Source organism: Canis lupus, chromosome 31 (assembly GCF_011100685.1).
Source record: "Canis lupus familiaris isolate Mischka breed German Shepherd chromosome 31, alternate assembly UU_Cfam_GSD_1.0, whole genome shotgun sequence".
Classification (NCBI taxonomy): Eukaryota; Metazoa; Chordata; class Mammalia; order Carnivora; family Canidae; genus Canis; species Canis lupus.
In genome coordinates this window covers 27,192,234-27,213,036 of record NC_049252.1, presented here as the reverse complement: position 1 = coordinate 27,213,036, position 20,803 = coordinate 27,192,234, and the positions used below count along the sequence as shown (strand labels likewise).

General features: G+C 38.7%; 1 protein-coding gene across 14 annotated transcripts in view; it reads right to left on the bottom strand.

Moving 5' to 3' along the window:
• The window catches only part of LOC102155229, a 70,438-nt gene that overhangs the window by 43,962 nt on the left and 5,673 nt on the right, over nucleotides 1-20,803 (bottom strand). For 12 of the 14 annotated variants that reach the window (XR_005382261.1, XR_005382262.1, XR_005382258.1 and 9 more), the window contains exons 2-4: nucleotides 18,261-18,636; nucleotides 12,140-12,362; nucleotides 10,691-10,808 (exon numbers count right to left, since the gene is read on the bottom strand). Coding sequence is in view for 9 of the 14 variants with exons in the window: in XM_038581347.1 (XP_038437275.1) it covers nucleotides 10,691-10,723 (33 nt within the window). In the remaining 5 variants the exon portion in view is untranslated. Of the gene's footprint in view, nucleotides 1-208; nucleotides 263-10,690; nucleotides 10,809-12,139; nucleotides 12,363-18,260; nucleotides 18,637-20,803 lie in introns of those variants that run through there. The other 2 variants (XM_038581339.1, XM_038581340.1) reach the window with 2 other exon arrangements.

Here is a 20,803-nt window from a genome sequence, read left to right as displayed (position 1 = left end):
ATGCAAGTAGATGCTAATGAGTTCTCATAATGGTGGCTATTTTTTAATTAAGTTTTTATTTTAATTCCAGTGTAGTTAACATACAATGTTATATTAGTTTCAGGTTTATATAACATAGTGATTCAATAATTTCATACATCACCTAGTGCTCATCATGACAAGTGCACTCCTTAATTCTCATCACCTATTTCACCCATTCCCCACCTACCTCCCCTCTGGTGACCATCAGTTTGTTCTCTAGAGTTAAGAGTCTGTTTCTTGGTTTGTGTCTCTCATTTTTCTTTTTTCCTTTGCTGATTTGTTTTCTTTTTTTTTTTTTTCATTTGTTTTGTTTCTTAAATTCCACATATGAGTGAAATCATGTGGTATTTGTCTTTCTCTTACTGACTTACTTCGTAGCCACTGTGGAAAACAGTATGGAGAGAAACCAGTATTACACTGTACTTCGACTACCTAGAATTTAAATAAAAACTTGAAACTATGAAAAAAATTAAAAATAAATAAAATTTTTAAAATTAAAAGAAACAATATGGAGATACCTCAAAAAGTTAAAAATAGGGACGCCTGGGTGGCTCAGCAGTTGAGCCTCTGCCTTTGGCTCAGGGCGCGATCCTGGGGTCCAGGATTGAGTCCCACGTCGGGCTTCCTGTATGGAGCCTGCTTCTCCCTCTGCCTGTGTCTCTGCCTCTCTCTTTGTCTTTCATGAATAAATAAATTAATATATATATATATATATATATAATGTTGATATATATAAATGTTGATTATATAAGAGATGATATATACATATAGACAAAACAATATTATTCAGCCATAAAAAGAATGAAATCCTGCCATTTGCAACAACAGGGATGGAGCTAAAGAGTATAATGCTAAGTGAAATAAATCATGATAAGTGGTGACTTTAAACAAAGTCAGAAATTAGCTGATCAACTATTACAGGAAGGAATAAGACTCAAGAAGTCCGGGCTAATAAAATGAACAATTATGACCTAATAGATACATGGAGAGAAATAACTCTATATCCAACAGAGATTATACCTTCTTTTCAAACTCTCACCAGACATTCTGGTGTATTAGGTCACAAAAGCACTCACAACAAATCCCCAGAAGGAAAACTCCGGTAGTATAAATTCATGAACTATAATGGAACAACATTAGAAAAAGGGTACCTTAGCAAAAGGGTAACTAACAAAAATCTATTGTCTTGTGTATTTTACATGACTCATGAGTCATAGGCTTGAAAGAAAGTAAAGCCAGAAATGACAAGCTATTTAGAATCACATTAACAACAGTGTATATGTATCAAAACCCATGGGCTATGCTGAGGCAGCATTCAGAAGAAAAATAGATAGCCTTAAATGCTTAGGATGGAAAACCAGAAGGGTTAAAAATAAATAAATCAACCAAACTTTCAACTCAAAAAGCTGAGGGCAGAGATGAAAAGGGGAGAGAGAAAATAAATATAGAGAAAGTTGAAGGGGGAGGGGGAAATTAAGGAGGATAAAGGTAGAAAATAAAAACAGAACAGAAAAAGGAAATAGAATTGATGAGTTAAACTGGTTATTTGAAAGAACTGATAGAAAGACAAATCTTTGCCATACCTGTCAAAAGAAAGAAACAGGACAAAATCATAAGTCAAAAATTATAAGAACGTAAATTACAAAGTTAAAAAATTGTAAGAACCTTTATGGCAAGCACTTTGAAAATCACTAGTTGAAGTGACCAATTTCCTAGGAAAATATTTATAATAAAGATTCATTCAGGGAAAAGTAGGAAACTTGACTAGCTTCTTAACCATAGAGGGGTGCCTGGGTGGCTCAGTTTTTTAAGTGTCCAACTCTTGATTTCAGGGTTGTGAATTCAAGCCCTACGTTGGGCGCCATGCTGGGATTGGAGACTACTTAATACAAAACAAAACAAAACAAAACAAAACAAAACAAAAAAACCTTAACCATAAGAGAAATTGAACAGATATTCAAAGATCTACCTCTGAAACAGGCATCAAATCTAGAGGGCTTTTCAGAAGGTAGATTTTACTAAACCTTTAACAAAGAGCTAATTCTATATGAACTATCTCAAGAACCTAGGAAAAAACAGGAATCTCATCTAAGTCACTTTACAGTTTCAATACAGTATAGATCCCTGATATATATCTTTATTTTTATCTCTCTATCCAAACACATATATGTACATATCACTTTAAAAACAAAGATGCAAAATTCCATATCCAGCAGTGTATTAAAGGGATAACACAAAATGGTCATTCTAGGAATGTAAAGATGTTTAAATATTAACTATCTATTAAAGAGGTGCACCTGGGTGGCTCAGTTGGTTAAGCATCTGCCTTCAGTTCAGGTCATGATCCCAGGGTCCTGGGATTGAGCCCCATGCCAGGCTCCCTGCTCAGTGGGGAGCCTGCTTCTCCCTCTCCCTCTGCCACTCGGCCTGCTCATCCTTTCTCTCTCTCTCATGCTCTCTCACTCTCAAATAAGTATTTTTAATTTTTTAAAAAGATTGTATTTATTTATTTGAGAGAGAGAGAGCAAGCACAAGTGGGGGGGGCAGAGGGAGAGGGAGAAAGAGAGGGAGAAGCAGACCCCCCTGATCAGGGAGCAGGACACAGGGTTCAATCCCAGGACCCTGAGATCACACCTGAGCTCAAGGCAGACACTTAACCGACTGAGCCACCCAGGTGCCCCTCTCTCAAATAATAAACAAAATCTTTTTAAAAAAAGAATCTATTAAAGAGATGAAAGTAGAAAAACAGTATGATCGTATTAACAGATGTTTTAAGAGCACTTGCTGAAATTTAACACCTAGTCATGATAGCAACCCAGGAAAAGAAAGGTCTTAAACCTGAAAAAGTGTGTTAGTAACCTAAATAAGACCATTTTAATGTGTCAAATATCATAAATCTCTCCCATAAAAGTCAGAGATAAGATGGGATTCCTATTCAACATTCTACTGCAGTTATGAGATATTACATTAAGAGGAGGAATAGGTCACACTATTCATCTTTTTTCTTTTCTTTGGATTAATGGAAACAATCCTGTTTGCACTTTACAATTTACAAAAGACTTCCATAAGCCTTATCTCCTGTGACATCCACCCCTCATAACCAAATGAGATCAGGTCCAAGTATTGTCATCCCAACTTTGGAATGAGAAACCCAAGGATCATAAAATTTTTAGATTTCCCTAAAGACACATAGCTGGTAAGCAGTGTTGGGGAATAGACCCCAGGTTTTCTTATTCTTAATCACATTCAATTAGGAATAAGAAACCAGGGATGCCTGGGTGGCTCAGTGGTTGAGCATCTGCCTTTGGCTCGGGTCATGGACCTGGAGTCCTAGGTCGAGTCCTTCATTGGATTCCCCAGGGAGCCTGCTTCTCCCTCTGCCTATGTCTCTGCCTTTCTCTCTGTGTCTCTCTTGAATAAATGAATAAAATCTTTTAAAAAAAAGTAATAAGAAATCAGACTTTAAAAACAATACAGTTAACCTTTGAACAACATGGGTTCAAACAGCACAGGTCCACTTATATGCAGTTTTTTTTTTTCAATAAATGCAGTGCAGTACTTTATTTCTTTAAAGATTTTATTCACTTATTTGAGAGAGACGGAGCATGAGCAACGGGGGGAGGGGGGAGTTTGGGAAGGGAGGATGGAGAGGGGCAAGGGAGGGGCGCTGGAGGGGAAGGAAAGGGGGAAGGGGGAGCGGGAGAAGCAGACTCCCCACTGAGCACGAGCCCAACATGAGGCTCAATCCTGGGACTCCAGGATCATGACCTGAGCTGAAGGCAGACAGGCACTTAACTGACTGAGCCACCCAGGCACCCCAACAGTACAGTAGTTTAGATGCATTTTCTCTTTCTTAGGATCTTTGCCAGCCTACTTTACTGTAGGGATGAGTATATAATACGTATAACTACAAACTATGTGTTACTCCACTGTTTATGTTATCAGTAAGGCTTCTGGTCAACAGTAGGCTATTAGTAGTTAACTTTGTGGGGAGTCAAAGTTATACATGGATTTTCGATTGTGTGGGGCTCAGTACCCCTAACTCGAGTGTTGTTCAAGGGTCAACGGTATATCTCGTTACTACCAGTGATCGACCCTGACCAGGTCACTGTGCCTCTGAGCAAGCTACGTCAGTACCCCAGGAGCTGACTGGGGTGAGGATAGGGGGACACTGCACAGTGAATAAGACAGAACGAAGAGAGGGGGAGCACTAAAGACAAACTTCTTGGTATCAGGGCATATGTGCCTGGATGCCATTTGATGGGGCTGGCCGACACTCATGTTTGTGCCAATGATGCTACCAATGATGGTACTCTTCTGAGTACCCATCTATGTCAGCTCATAGACCCTCACAAAAACTCTCATGAGGTCAGCCCTATTACCATTTACCCTCATTTTACAGATGAAAAAAGTGAGTAATATATCCCAACTTACAGATTTAATAAGTGATAGTGCCAGGCAGCCTGGCCCCAGAGTCTTTGCTTATAATCACTACATTACAGTGTCTATAAGCCAGTACCCTGGTTCTAGGAGTGAGTAGAAACCAACCTTTCACAGGCATGTTATAGACATAAAAACATTTCTAAAAGAAAAAAGCCTTAATTTGCTCACTAAGTTTTTTTGATATTGAATGAGACCGGAGGGGGGAAAAAAGGTTCTAACACACACACACACACACACACACACACACAATCTGCTTAGAAACATCCGTTTTTATTAAGTATCTGGTTTGCTGCTTCCTAAAATTAGACTTAACTCAAAAAAGAAAGGAAGAAATGTTCTCCTTGGCTCATTTCCTTCAGTCTGTAGACCTGTACGCTAAGAGTCTTACTCAATAGAACTGCAAAACAGAAAAAAAAAATATGATTGCCCAATTAAGAATCTAGATAGAGGGATCCCTGAGTGGCTCAGCGGGTTGGTGCCTGCCTTTGGCTCAGGGCGTGATCCTGGAGACCCAGGATCGAGTCCCACGTCGGGCTCCCTGCATGGAGCCTGCTTCTCCCTCTGCCTGTGTCTCTGCCTCTCTCTCTCTCTGTCTCTCATGAATAAATAAATAAAATATTAAAAAAAAAAGAATCTAGATAGGGACCAGAAAGAAGTGCTATTCTAAAGAATTACTTACATAATTATAATTCATTGCTCTAAATTTCTTTTAGCTACTGCTATCCCCCCCCCCTTTTTTTTTAATGTCAGAGGTCCTTGGTCTCTTTTTTGGCCCTGCAAACTGTTCTAGACCTTGCTTCATCTCCCAGAGGAAGCATATTAACACTTGCTTTTCCCAAAGCACATATATTTATGACTGCGGAGTTAGCTGGTCTGTGTTCATGTGGACCTGCTGGAGATTACCCAAACAGAACTACTTTACTTGACACAACCCATTCTTGAAACCTATCCCAACCTAGCAACAGCCTGCTTCCTTTAGGACCTATTTCACCTCTTCTAGGATGCCCTCCCTGATGATGCCATTGAATGCACTCCAGTAAAACCTATAGAACTCACTCAGAAGAGTAGTTTCTTTAGCACTTCCCATTTTGCTTTTTTTTTTTTTTTTTTTTACTGAACTCCATGAGGGTAGGGACTCTGCTCTATTTATATCTGGGTCTCTACTGACTTTGGATTAAGAAATAGATTAGTATTTCAAGCCTAACAATTTGTTGTGAGAATTGAAGATCAGTGTTTTCAAGATATGAAAAATACATTATAGTTTTGTTTTGTTTTTTTTTAACAAATGGGCCTTAAAGTTTTAAATTTCCATAAATATTAAATGTTAGTTAGAGGCATCTTGGAAACAATTTATAATGCTTCTAATAGCGACATTATAAATAATGTTTATAAGGAAAAAATAAAACAATGGTCCTTCATCATTAGCAATATATTTGGACACTTCCTTAAAAGTTTGGTATAAAAGTCCATGAACTATCTCAATAAATCAGCATGCAGACAGGGATTGAGAGAGCTACTGTCTTGTAGGTAATAATATTTCATTACCAAAATCGTGATTAGAGAAAAATATCCTTCAAGGAAATAGGTTAAAAAGAAAAATCTTTGAATTTATACTTTGCACAGGGGGAGAGGGAGAAAGAGGGAGTTATGAATGATTCTGATAGATTGATGGAGGAAAGATCAAGTATTAAATCTTACCCAGGCTGGGACGGCAATAATGTCACTTTGCAAAAGAAGTCAATGAAAATGTCACAGATAATAAGTACAAAATCTGTCAATCTGAATAGTAACATACATTAAAGATTTATGAAGCGATGTCATTGCATTATAGAGTGATAGGAATTATGTCTAGGGGAGACAGATTCTCAGAGTGGCAGGTACTGCAGAAACCAAGATAATTTTAAGAAGCTTTAAAGACAAATTGCTGAAAATGATCTGTGAAAGGCAATTCGACTAAAAGAACTAGTGTGGGACGATTTTACCACAGGCACTATCTAATAGATCATTTTAAATCATGAAACATCAGAACATTAAAAATACACAATGTTACAGCCACATGCCAGGCACTTATAGTGGGTCTGTTTATGCAGGAGACACGTGTCATGTGCCCCAAACTATTTTCCCAGGGGAAAAATCAGAAGGGATTTGACATGATCCATCCCAATTCTTCTCAAATCTCTTATAAGCACAGATTTAGAAGACCAATACCCAAGATGAAGGGGGTGGCTGCAATCATGAGAGAGTAGAAAGCTGAGTGGTATAACCCAGGATCAAACTTGAGAGCTGCTCTGCTGCAGGAAGTATCAGCGAAGTGAGGGGTGGGGAGGGCACGAGACCTAGGCCCCCCACTCTGGCTTTGATCTGATCTCAAGGGGAGATGAATCACTCCTTTGATCTCAAGGGAGAGCCTCTGATCATAAGACATGATTAAGGAGAGAAATGAGCCTCCTCACATACAGAAGAGCTGAATCCACAAGCTTCTTGGCAAGCATGAGCAAGGCAATGACAATCTGTACTTGACATAATAATAATAGATTGATGATAATAATAATAATTGCTCTTTATCTGTGATATAGGAAATGTGGGTGAAGTTTTGTGGGCATCATTTATAATTGTGATGTAATAGGAACAAAGCATTTAGTTTTTTTTAATTTAAAATGTGTGAGATTTCCTCTTTTGAAGACTTTAACACTGTAAATGTGTCCCTAAAAAATATGTATCTAAAACAGGAATCAGCAAATGTTTTATGTAAAGGGTCAGATAATAAATATTTTAGGCTTTCTGAGCCATACTGTCTCTACTGGAACTACGTTTGAAAGCTGCAATATGCAAATGAATTGGCCTGGTTGTGTTCCAATAAAACTTTATTTATAAAAACCTGTAGTGGGCCTGTTCCAGATAAGGAAACTAAGGCATGAAGAGGCTAAGTCCTTTGCCCAAGGTCACAAAGCTAATCACCATAGAAATATTATCAGAAAACAGGATTAAAATTCTCCTTTCACCAATAACTGGCCAAACTGGTCTGCACACTTCTCCAAGTACCAGTTTTATCCTCAGAAAGTTTTGATCATAACGCAGCCCTCCCTCCTGACTGCACAGAGTTCCTGCACCTCTCAAACATGATTATGCATTTGAAGGTGCTTTATTCCTTCCTTCTGACCCTCACAAAATGTTAGTCATTATCAGTCTTCAGTTATCTAACAAAAATATTGAGAGAATATCAATAATAATGCACTGAGATATAAAGTCACACCAACAGACTTGCTAGCTTTTTCAAATATAGAAGCCAGCAACCAAAATAGGAAATGAAGTGTATATACTAGAACTAACATTCATGGATGATTGGTGTGACCCATCAGCCCCTGCAGGATCCGTACAACCATAAAACCTGTCTCTTCACTGCCATGGGCTCTAGAACAATTTTTCACCTATATGAATTAATTTGATGCTAACAATTGTTCTGCAGACTAGAAATCTAAAATTCAAAGAACCAAATTTACCTGCCTCAAGTCATATTAGAAACCAGTTCCCGGGACTCTTTCCAAGACTAATAATAATAAAGTAGTTCAGTGAGAGAGAGAGGGGTGTGAGGTGAGGCATCCCCGGTTTCTTATTTTATTTTCATAAGCGTTTTCTAAATGCTTAAGAGTGCCTCATTTATTTTATTACTTGGAACTGAATTGTCAATAGGCTTCAAATTTTTGGTAACTAAAGTGTATCTCTTTCATTATAAAAACTACACAACTCAATCTTCAATCAATATTTACTTCCTTTCATATCAATTTCACATTTGTTTCATTGCCTGCTTAGTCTGGGTTTCAGCCACTCCCATCTTGTAGGACAGTAGTGATTATTATAAAAGAACACCAATTCTGGAGCATGCCATTAGGACTTAGAAGATTCTATATTAAAACAATCTGGATATTTTCAATCATCAAGAACAGAAAACCCAACTCAATCAAACTAGCTTAAAAAATAAGGAAATGGATTGGATTTCATAACAAGATCAGGAGTAGTACGGGCTGGTTTATTTTATTTATTTATTTTTATTTTTTTTTTTTTTTTTTGTCATTTGTCACTTCCCATTTTTTTAATTTAAATCCAATTTTATAAATAAATAAATAAATAAATAAATATCCAATTAACATATAGTATATTATTGGTATAGGCAACTGATTCATCAATCTTATATCATACCCAGTGCTCATCACATCATGTGCCCTCCGTAATGCCCATGACCCAGTTACCCCATTCCCCCCACCCCACCGCCTCCAGCAACCATCAGTTTGTTTCCTATGACTAAGAGTCTCTTATGGTTTGTCTCCCTCTCTGATTTCATCTTGTTTTATTTTTCCCTCTCTTCCCCTATGATCTTGTTTTGTTTCTTAAATTCCACATATGAGTGAAATCATAGGATAATTGTCTTTCTCTGACTGACTTATTTCCTGTAGCCTAATACCCTCTAGTTCCATCTATGTCGTTGCAAATGGCAAGATTTCTTTTTTTTTTTTCTTTTTAATTCAGGGTTGGTTTAATTCAGCAGATCCAGTTCAATTTCTCTTGGACAATCTTGGTTCTGCTTACTTCCCTATGGTAGCTTCATACTCAAGCAGGTATCAAGATGGTTGTAGGCATCCTATAAAGAAGATACTACTATCTTTTCTAGTTCTCTGGAACACAAGAAACTTTTCCCTCAGAATCCCCCAGAACACATCATTTTGCATCTAATTAGAACAAAATGTGTCAGATGCCTATACATACACCAACTTTTGAGGTCAGAGGAATGCCCTGTGCTATTAGGCTTAGGTCTGAGTTTCTGAACAAATCACTAGCAAGGAGATTACATTATTAAACTTGGCTTGGATAAAGCATGGGCTACATTTGGAGCTGGGATTAATCTTCTAAACCACATTGTTGTTAAACAAAAGAGGGGTGAAATAGATTAGGGAAAGCATGTGTCATTGTTTTTGGCTGAGCAAGTTCTGAACCTCCGTCTTATGTTTGGGATAAAAATCTGGATTTATTTCCCCAGATTATAAATCCTGGTGGAAAGCAGACTCTACTTCCACAACTGAAACTGAAAAACAGATCTGCGACTCCACAATTGCTTTTGCAGCTGGGATGTGAGCAAGTGACCCAGGCTTGACCAACGTAATAACTCTCTTTACCCAAAGCCACCCTTAGCAAACAGGAGCAAGTGACCCAAAGAAGCAGGGCCAAAATAGAATCATAATGGTCTGCCTTGCAGAGATCTTTCACCATGGCTAATTGACCATAGAATCTCTAGGACCAAAATCATGAGGAGCTCACTCAGGTCTGATAAAGAGAGGCATAATCTATGAACTGCAGTAGATTCTCCTACTTGGCTCGAATGAGTTCACAGACGCAGAACCTCTTGGATGAAGTAAAGACCAGAAACTCTTGCTGAAAAATACTACAATAAGATCGCAAAGATATATTGTAAATCTTCATCCTGATCTTCCTCCAAAACAGATACCATCATTTCAGGACAAATGTGTGCTATGGAAAAGGAAATACCTAGATCTTTGGAGGATTAATGGAAACTGGGTTTATGGCTAATGCTAATTCCCAAGGGCCCAGAATGCCACCGTTGTCCACCAGTCAGTAGAGCAATTCTGTAGGGAATAAGGCAGTAAACTGAATTTTGACTTAAGTTTGTCTTCAATAGGATTAAGGAGCCCCCAAATCTGTGTTTATGTCCTCAGTTCATGAAAGTGTAAGTAGAAGAGATACACAGAACAAACAGCAAAACCCCACATTGGCTGTCTACTGGGTGGTGGAAGGCCTATTATGATAGGAATGGCCGCATGTAAACTCATGGAGCTCTCCTTATAAAAAACAGCACATCACAACTGATACCACATCCCTCGTAGAATTTCAAACATTAAAAGACCTGAAAGATCCAGAGGTGATGACTGCTATCATATTCCCATTTGACTCTCTAGTTTGGCCAGTGAAGAAAACCAGATGGATCTTGGAAAATGACAATGGATTATCATAAACTTAATCAGTTACATCTGCTGTTCCAGCTGGCTTCAGTTGATAAACACAAACGTACAAAGACCCTGGCACATGGTATGCATCTATGGATTTGCCGAAGGCATGTTTGCTTTCTCTGTCCCATCACAAAGAACACCAAAAGCAAGTTTTTGTTTATTTGTTTGTTTCACCCAGCAAAGACAACAGTATACCTTTATTGTCTTACCTGAGTACTGATACCTCTCTGGTGCGGTGCCATGGTTTGGTCTGTGGGCACTCGGCCATTTCACAGGACGTCAAGCTGATAGAATCCAAGGAGCTGAAGTAGCAGAAACACATGATGCCTGGGGAAGATAATTCACATCAAAGAGTGGAAAATAAGTCTTACAAAGCAACAGTAGATTTGGGGCAGAAACGGGGGAAGGTTTCCAATAACCCAGAGCATGTGGGGCTCTCTGTCTCCAAATAAATGGTAAGATAACATGCCTTGCATGTCTTATCACTAGGAATCAGGTCCAATGTGTGTGGGTTTATACAGGATTATAGACCTGCACAAACTATTTAGGTGCACCATCTGATCCCATGAGGGACTCAACTGACTCTCGGCTTTAAGAACAAGAAGGTCCAGAGCTGGTCCAGGCTGCAGTGCAAGCAACTCTGCTGCTTAACACCTGTCATTCAGCTGATCCAATAAGTCTGAGTGTCGGGGCAGCCCGGGTGGCTCAGCGGTTTAGCTCCGCCTTAGGCCCAGGGCCTGATCCTGGAGACCCGGGATTGAGTCCCACGTCAGGCTCCCTGTATGGATCCTGCTTCTCCCTTCTGCCTGTGTCTCTGTCTCTGTCTCTCGCTTTCTGTGTGTCCCTCATGAATAAATAAATAAATAATCTTTATATATAAAATAAAAAAGTCCTGAGCGTCTCTGCTCCACTGGAATGCAGCAGAGCCTGCAGCAGGTTCTGCTGATAGAAGAACCCAAAGAGAAGACCCTGTGGTTCCAGGGAAAGTCAAGACCCCTCAGCAAATAACAAATCTCTAGAGAACCAGTTGGGCAGCCTGACATAGTCTGGGAGCTTGACTGACTCTAAGTTGCCCGAGTTTGAATCTCTTCTCTGCTACTCACTAGCTCTGAGGCTGTGGACCACAGCTTATCTTTCCTGTATCTCAACTCCCCATCTGTAAAACTGGCTTAATACTAGAGATTTGATGGGAGGATTAAACATGGTAACACATGAAAAGTGCTTGGCATGATGTCTGACATATACGAGTGCTCAATAAATATTAGTTATTGTACCCAGTATGTTAACAAGCATGAATCATGCCACCGACAAAACCTTAGTTCTGTGTTTTTCCCCTCGCTCTTCAAGCCTTCTTCAGCAGAGGTAGTCTTTTCATGAGCTTGGATGAAACTCTAGCAGGTCCCATAGCTTATCTACTCATTTCTGGGCAATAAATGAGCCACATCAAGTAATAAGCAATTTTAATTTAGTCATTAGAATTTCAGAACACTGAACTTGACAGTGTCAAAAGTTCCTTCCCTGACTCTTTGGCTGGGAGCTTGCAGTGGGGAAGAGTGGGTGGCCCTCTGCCCCATCTCACCCCCTGCTCACGTTCTCCTCAAACAGGGTGAAACATACATGGAGAAGAGGGAGAGAGAAGGGTCTAGATCCAGCTCTACCTTGGCTGGTGGCTTCTTGCTGAGTCTGTCGACTGGCAAGATGGTTAGTACTTGGCATTTTCTCAAGGATGCTTTGGTGGGCTCTTCAGAGGTTCTTTTCTGGATCCTTTTCTCCCCCAGTTCTTTTGGCCAAAAAGACAAACCAATTGTGTGTAGTCTCTTGCAATTCTTTTCTTCAATCCCTGGTCAACACAGGCTCTTCCTATGCAGGTCTCCAGGTGGACTATCCAATGAAACCCAAAGGGAACCATATCACTGCTCTCTGTCTCCCACTCAATTCTGAATGCACTTCAGGAAACAGTCACTCCCCCTACTTATCCTAGATCCCAATGTCCCAGTACCTGCCACCAAAGTAGCTATTCAGCCCATTGCTCACCCTCTGGATCTCCTAGGAGTCAGACCCCAGTCCACAGACTGCCTTAGCTGCCTCAGATATGGTTTAGGCACCGTCCTCAATCTCTCACCACAGTGAACACATTTCAAAACCCTCCTAATGACACCTGAAGTCTTCCTCATGAGTCCTGAGGTCAGAATAGAGGTCAGAAAACTTCTTTCTCAAGATAGCCAGGGTACATACTTCAGGCTTTATGGACTATCTTTCTCTGTCATAACTACTTGGCTTTGCTTTGCAGCTTAAAGCAGCCATAGATGACACACAAACTAATGAGCATGGCTGTGTTTCAATAAAACTTTATTTATGAAAACAGGCAGTGACTAGATTCAGGTCTGTAGGCCAAACGTTGGCTGACCCCTAAATTAGAGGTAGCATTCTGCTACCCCTTCATTTCACTTCCCAGATAGGGGAGGGATGGGAGCCTGAGACAGGCAACCACTTTCTCATGACCAGTCTCCTTGCACCAATCTCTCTCTCTCTCTCTCTCTCTCATTCTCTCTCTCTTTCTCTCTCTGTTCCAGCCAATTTATTTTCCAAAAGTGGGGGAGGGTATTTTAAGAGTTGTGAAATACTTCCTCAAACCTTTCCCTTGAAAATCTTCATAGATGGATTCTACTCACACTTTTGTAACTGATAACAAATTGGCACCTGAATTGAAAAATGAGATGAGAAGAGTTTCAAATGTGTTGAACCTGAGGTAGCCATGGACCTGCACTGAGGCATCCAGTAGAGAACTGGAATCTATGCCTGCAAAGTTACAAGAATAACCTGGGCATAGTTCCTTTCTGGAAAAAGGCAAGGCCATCCTCCTCCATTTCTATCATATGCTGCCGTGCTCTCTTAAACAGAGAATGCAGTGCATACCCTCAATTTCTTTGTTAACCAGGATCTGACATTACAGCAGCCTTGCTGGGACTTGCTGTAAAACACGTGCCACCAAGGATTATGGAGGTTCCAAGAACTAGTTTCCTTTAAACTCAATGGCCCCGGCAGCTGTGCCTTTGTACATTCTCGTGGCTGCTGTCTACAGATTTTTCTGTCTCCTCTGTCACGGTCAGCCTGTCAGCAGCCACTTCTTGTTGCTGCCAGTCTGCCTATCTCCAGCAGGCTCTTTCCCTATTCTGCTACTTTTAATGTACTTATACTTAAAAATCAAAGACTCAAGGGGTTAGAATTGTTAGATAATTATTCTAGGAGTGAGTGCTGAGTGTCCAGTGGGTGGCACGTGTGATCTTAATTTATGGACAATGAGATATCTATTTTTGCTGTTTACATATTTGTTTTCATGTATTTGTTTGTTTAGATGGAACACATGTTATGGCTGCTTACAAAATTGTTGGTTTATTCATTCATCTTTCATTTATTTATTTTTTGCTTTAATTCAGTTACTCAGCCATGTTGCTGATATGTTGCCCCAAAAAGGACCTTTGTTTTGGAGGGGGCTGGGATCCCTTTTTTAATCTTCTAATTGGTATAGTATTCATATATGTACAGAATTTTATATAAATGCATACATGTGATCTATTTTTAAAGCACTTTTTTCCCCCAGTTTTGCTGCTTTCACCTGGATTAAAACATCTTTTCCCCACTTTGATGTATCATTTGCCAACAACTGGGTATCTATCCTTTCATATTTTCTGCATGCTTATACAATCATAAACACACCCTCACACACATAGGATGTCTTTGTTTGTATGGCAGTCAATCTTGCCCACTCAACAGCCAAACTTCTGCTCCCTTCCTCCCCCTCTGTCCTTGCTAACAGAATTTTTTTGTTCACATGTAGGCAAATATCTCTTGGTCTAAAGGAAAAGCACCCATATTTTAGCTGACAAATCCTGGTCTAGTTTTAAATAGACAAGTCCATCCTTCTTTTCATTTGTTTAGGGATGAGCATGTGGCTCAGTTCTGGTCAGTAAGAAGTAAGAAGAACTCTGGAATAGCTTCCTTTCTTTACATAAAGAAGTGTAGTGTGATTGCTGGATTTCACAAGGGGCCCACTTGAGATTCATGGTCATGAATATTAATTGAGAACCAGATATCTCAGGATCCCTGGGTGGCTCAGGTGGTTGAGCGTCTGCCTTCAGCTCAGGGCATGATCCTGGAGTCCTGGGATCAAGTCTCACATTGGGCTCCCTGCATAGAGCCTGCTTCTCCCTCTGCCTGTGTCTCTGCTTCTCTCTCTCTCTCTCTCTCTCTCTCTCTGTCTATCATGAATAAATAAATAAAATCTTTTAAAAAAAGAGAGAGAGAGAACCAGATATCTCCATTAAAATATCAATAGATTTTGTTTTTTTCTCCAAAATTGACAATTATAAGCTATAAAGTATATAGGGAAAGGCAAAGGAACTAGAACAGCCAACATAATCTTGAACAACAAAATTGGAGGACCTACACTTAGGGATTTCAAAACTCTAACTATAAAGTACTAGGAATCAAATAATCAAGTGTGGTATTAGTGATCAAAGGAACAGAATAATGATTTCAGAAATACAATCCTACATATGCAGCCATTTAATTTTGACAAAGGTGCCAATGCAACCCAATGGGGGAAAGAAAGCTTTATGGTATACTGGAACAGAACTTATTTTAAAAAATGAAACTTGAACTCTATCTCATATATATACAAAAATTAATTTAAAATGGACCATAGGAAAAAAAAATGGACCATAGACCCAATATGAGCACTAAAACTCCCAATAAAGCTTCCAAAAGGGATCCCTGGGTGGCGCAGCGGTTTGGCGCCTGCCTTTGGCCCAGGGCGCGATCCTGGAGACCCGGGATCGAATCCCACATCAGGCTCCCGGTGCATGGAGCCTGCTTCTCCCTCTGCCTATGTCTCTGCCTCTCTCTCTCTCTGTGACTATCATAAATAAATAAAAATTAAAAAAAAAAGATTAAAAAAAAAAAAAAAAAAAAAAAAAAAAAAGCTTCCAAAAGAAAAAATAAATAAATAAATAAATAAATAAATAATAAAAAAATAAAAATAAAAATAAAGCTTCCAAAAGGAAACATGAAGAATATCTTCATTATTCCAAGGCAGGCAAATATTTCTTAGACAGAATACAAAGAACTATAAAAGAAAAAATTAACAAATTTTACTCCATAATAATTAAAAACTTATGAAAACTTCTAATCATGAGGTAGTAACAAGATCCAGAATTGCCCTTCTACCATAAAACAAACAACCAAAAAACCCAGAAAACTGGAAAATATGCAAGAAACTAAACAACACTAATACTAATGTATTGTGGGTTTATAAAACATGCATAGAAGTAAAACAACAATAAGTGCAGGATTGGAGAAGACACAGACAGGTTAAAAGTAAAGGAATGGAAAACATATGTCATGCAAATACAAATCATAAGACCAGAGTGGTTATATCAATATCAGATGAAACAAATTTCAAGGTAAGAACTATTACCAGACAAAAAAGGAAATCTTCTTAATAAAAACAAGGTCAATTCATCAAGGAAAAATAATAATCCTAAATTTGTACACACCTAATAACAAAGATCCATCATACATAAAGCACATACTGACAGAATTGGAAAGAGAAATACAAGGGGCACCTGGGTGACTCGACTGGTTGAACGACCAACTCTTGATTTTGGCTCAGGTCATGATCTCAGGGTTGTGAGATCAAGCTCTATGTCCGGCTCTGCCCTGGGAGTGGTGCCTGTTTAAGATTCTCTCTTTAAAAAAAAAAAAAAAAAAAAGATTCTCTCTTTTCCTCTACCCTTTCCCCTAACCCACTCACTCATGCATGCACTTGCTCTCTCTCAAAAATAAATAAATAAATAAATAAATAAATAAATAAACAAATAAACAGATAAATAAATAAAATACATTTTAAAAAGAGAAATAGACGAATCCATAATTACAGCAAAAGGGATCAAATTTCCTCTCTAGGTAACTGAAAATGAGTAGACAGAAAATGAAGAGATAAATACTTAAACAATACTATCAACCATGCTGACCTAACTGACATTAATAGAACATTCTCTCCAACAATGGCAGAATAAACATTAATTTCAAGGGCATGTGGAACAATCATCCACATAGATGATAGGCTGAGGCATAAAACAAGTCTCAACAAAGTCAAAAGGACTGAAATCATACAAAGTCTGATCTCTGACCACAATGGAATTAAATTATAAATCAATAACAGAAAGGTATTTCTTAAATTCCCAAATATTTGCAATTTAAGCAATACATTTCTAAATAAATGTGGGATAAAAGAAGAAATCATAAGGAAAGTTACAAGATATCTTGAAGTAAATGGAAATGAAAGCACAACATATCAAAATTTTGAGAGGGAAATTTAAAGTTTTAAATGCTTATATTACAAAAGAAAAAAAGTGCCTCAAATCAATGATCCAGGCCTCCACTTTAAGAATCTAGAAAAGGAAGAGCAAATTAAATACAAAACAAGAGGAGGAAGAAAATAATAAAGATAATAGTGAAAATTAATAAACTAGAAAGCACATAAATAATGGGATTAGTCAATAAAATCAAAAGCTGCTTCTTTGAAAAGATCAACAAAATAAACAAACTTCTAACTACACTGAATTAGAAAATTTTAAAAAGAACATACAAATTACCAACATCAGGAACGAAATAGGAGACATCACTACAGACATTAAAAGGGCAATAAGAGACTATTATAAAGAACCGTATGGCAGTAAGTTGTTAAACTTTATTTTTTTATTTTTATTTTTTTTTAGTTGTCAAACTTTAAATAGACAAATTTCTCAAGATACCATTATCAAAATTGACCCAAGAAATAGAACATCTAAAGAGCCTTGTATCAGTGTTAAAAATTGAAATATGAATATGAAGCCTTCTCATAAAGAAAGCATTAGACCCAGGTGGCTTCTCAATTCTAACAAAATCTTAATGAAGAAATAATACCAATTCAACACAAATTGTTTCAGAAAATAGAGAAGGAAGGAAACTGCTCTCAACTCACTTGGTAAAGACAGGCTGCTCAGACACCAGAACCAGTACAAGATAGGAAACTACAGTCCAATATCACTCATCAACAGAGAAGGAAATATTCTTGACAGAATCTCTACAAATTGAATTCAGCAAAACAGGGCAGCCCTCGTGGCTCAGTGGTTTAGCACCACCTTCAGCCCAGGGTGTGATCCTGGGGACCCAGGATTGAGTCCCACATCGGGCTCCCTGCATGCTTCTCCCTCTTCCTGTTCTCTACCTCTCTCTGTGTGTGTCTCTCATGAATAAATACATAAAATCTTAAAAAAAAAAAAAAATTCAGCAAAACATATAAAGGGTAATACTCCACATCAGTGGGGTTTATTCAAGGAAATATTTAGGAAAAAATAAATAAACTGTCTATATTTTCACAAGACATGATCATGAATAAATGAGCAATATGCATATGAAAAAAATGCTTAATGTCAGGGCCAGGTGTCAGATTCTGGGGAGTAGTTCTAGGAGAAAAGAAGTTCTGTTTTGTTTCCTATAGTATCTAAACACCTAGCACAAGTGCCCATCCTTGGAAGTTGTCATATTTATTTTGTGAATGAATGATTGAATGAATGGGCAAATATTAGATTGAGGTGATTCAGTCCTGGAAGGTGACATTTCACTTCAGCCGAGACTTGATTTTAGTAACTTTCAATTTTGGAAAAAGTATATTAGATCCCAATCTTAAGTCAAAAAGGAAATTGCCAAAAGAAATGGTCTTCCTTTATCACTTACTTGTGATGGTTAATTTTAAGCGTCAACTTGACTGGGCCATAGAATGTCCATGTTAACTGTGACTTCTGGGTGTGCCTGTGAAGGTGTTTCTTGATGAGGTTAGCATTTGAATTGATGGAATCAGTAAAGTAGAGCGCCCTCTCCAGTACTGGTAGGCATCAGGTGATCTGTTGATGGTCTGAATAGAACAGAAGGTGCAAGAAGGAAGAATTCGCTCCTTTTTTTTTTCCTCCCTTAGTGCTGGAGCTGTGACATCTCATCTCATTTTCTCCTACCCTTGGACTAGAATTACACCACTGGCTTCCCTGGTTTTCAGGCCTTCGGTCTGGGGCTGACTGCTTGCTTTCTTGATTCTCCAGCTAGCAGATGGCAGATTCTATATACACATGCACACACGTTATGGGTATATATATATATATATATATATATATATATAGAGAGAGAGAGAGAGAGAGAGAGAGAGAAGAGAGAAAATATATATTAGAATATGAGAATTATGTTATAAATTATATAATTACACTATTATATGTAATATATGATTATAGCTGTATGTTATTAAATGTTATATATTATATTTAACCTTTAAAAATTATATTAAGATATATTAGAATGTATTTATATTCTGTATGTGTGTGTTTAGTCCAACACTTCTTTTTCTCTGGAGAACCCTAAGACATTACTCATACACTCCTATGCTTACTATCATAGCCGAGATCTTCAATCTAAAACATTCTAGGTTAGCTGCACACTTATCTGTATTTCCTTTTTTAAGGAGCTTACTCCTTCTCATAACAAAAGTAATACATGTTTTCTGCAGGGAGTCTAAAAAATGCTGAAGAATTAAGAAGGAAAGGAAAATTCCCTAAAATATCATTGTCCCAACCACCACTGAGTTCTTCCTCCTTCCGGTTCCTGTTTTTCTCACAATGTTCCACTAATTTGGCACCAACAGTCTACAGGCATGGAGATAGAGGTTGACATAAAAAGGAATCATATGGGTACCCTGGGGACAGAGGGGGACAACCATGTGGAATTTTACAGTGAGCAGTTGGAAACGCAGTCGTAAACCAGGAGAGAGCTTCAGTTACTATGTGGGGGGTAAGAGGGATCGCATAGGTGTCAGGTGAAATCTCAGGAAGGGGAGGAGGCTAGGCAGAGGAGACAAGCAGACCAAGGAGAAAGAAGAGTCTCTTCCAAGATAATTAGTTTATACTTGTTCCAGAAAGTGTATGCAATAAAGCATTAGAGAGAACTTGATTTCTCTTGGATTCTTATCTGTTAAGTGTTTTCCTGGGCTCTTTAGGAGTGAGATGCTTTCTGTAGTCTCTACAGCTGTGGACTGTAGCCAGCATTCCTTTCAACAGAACAAGTTGACATGTGAAGGACATAGAATTAACCAGAAGATTACTTCCTGAATCTCATCTTTTCTTTCCTCTGAATATTGATTTCACCTACTCTTTAAAAACACAAGTATGTTTGGAAAGGCTTTTCAGAACTATTTTCACACCCACATTAAGAACACATGAATCTGCTTAAATCTGTGTTCTCTGAGAGAAGGCAAGTTTGCAAGTAGATAAAATGTCTTGCTGAGTTTTATCAGTTGCATGTATTTATCATCCTCTGGCCATCTTCTTAATAGGCTGCATCCCTACTGCTTCAAGGTCTGCTCACAAAGGACAGCCCTCCTGACTTTTTGTCATTTGCCAAAAACTTCCTCTTGGAAGATCTGACTTGTCTGCCTGGACAGATAAAGACCGAAGTCTAGCCATAGCTGTATGAATGGCTGCTGCATGTCCCCAAGCAGACAGAGGAGCTGCCATCTTCCCAACAAAAAAAGTGGGAGAATACCACCAAGGCACCCATGATCTAGCTGATAACACATGTTCCCCAAACAACGTGTTTAAAAGACTTCCCGAACTTGAGCGACACAAAAACCCAACAACCCATCTAGAAAAACTTCCCAGGGACGCCTGGGTGGCTCAGTGGTTGAGCATCTGCCTTTGGCTTAGGACGTGATCCCAGGTCCTGGGATCGAGTCCCGCGTCAGACTCTCCACAGGGAGCCTGCTTCTCCCTCTGCCTATATCTCTGCCTCTCTCTGTGTTTCTCATGAATAAATAAATAAAATCTTAAAGAAAAAAAATAGAAAAGAACGTCCTAAATCTAAATTATCCACCTTGAACACAAGAATCATAGAAGCCAAATCTTCTTCCTTATGCATTCCAATCTCAGTAGGACAATACATAGAAAACATTCTCCTTCAGGTCCTCAATCCAAAACCATTATAGGCCCCAATCACCACCATGCATTGGATCCCAAAACAACACACTTAAAATGGTGCCTCTCTTTCTCATGGCCACAGCTCAAGATTTCAGCCTTTGATAGCCAAATCTACTTCACTGACTGACAAGACCAAAAAAAAAGACTGCTAGCATGATTTGGGGGAAAGGGATCCCTTTAGGCTTTGTAGGCCCATTTTTAAGTTCTGCCACTGTTCCCAGAAAGAGGTAGAGGCAGAGTGGGGGGTGCATAGCATGTCCAAGT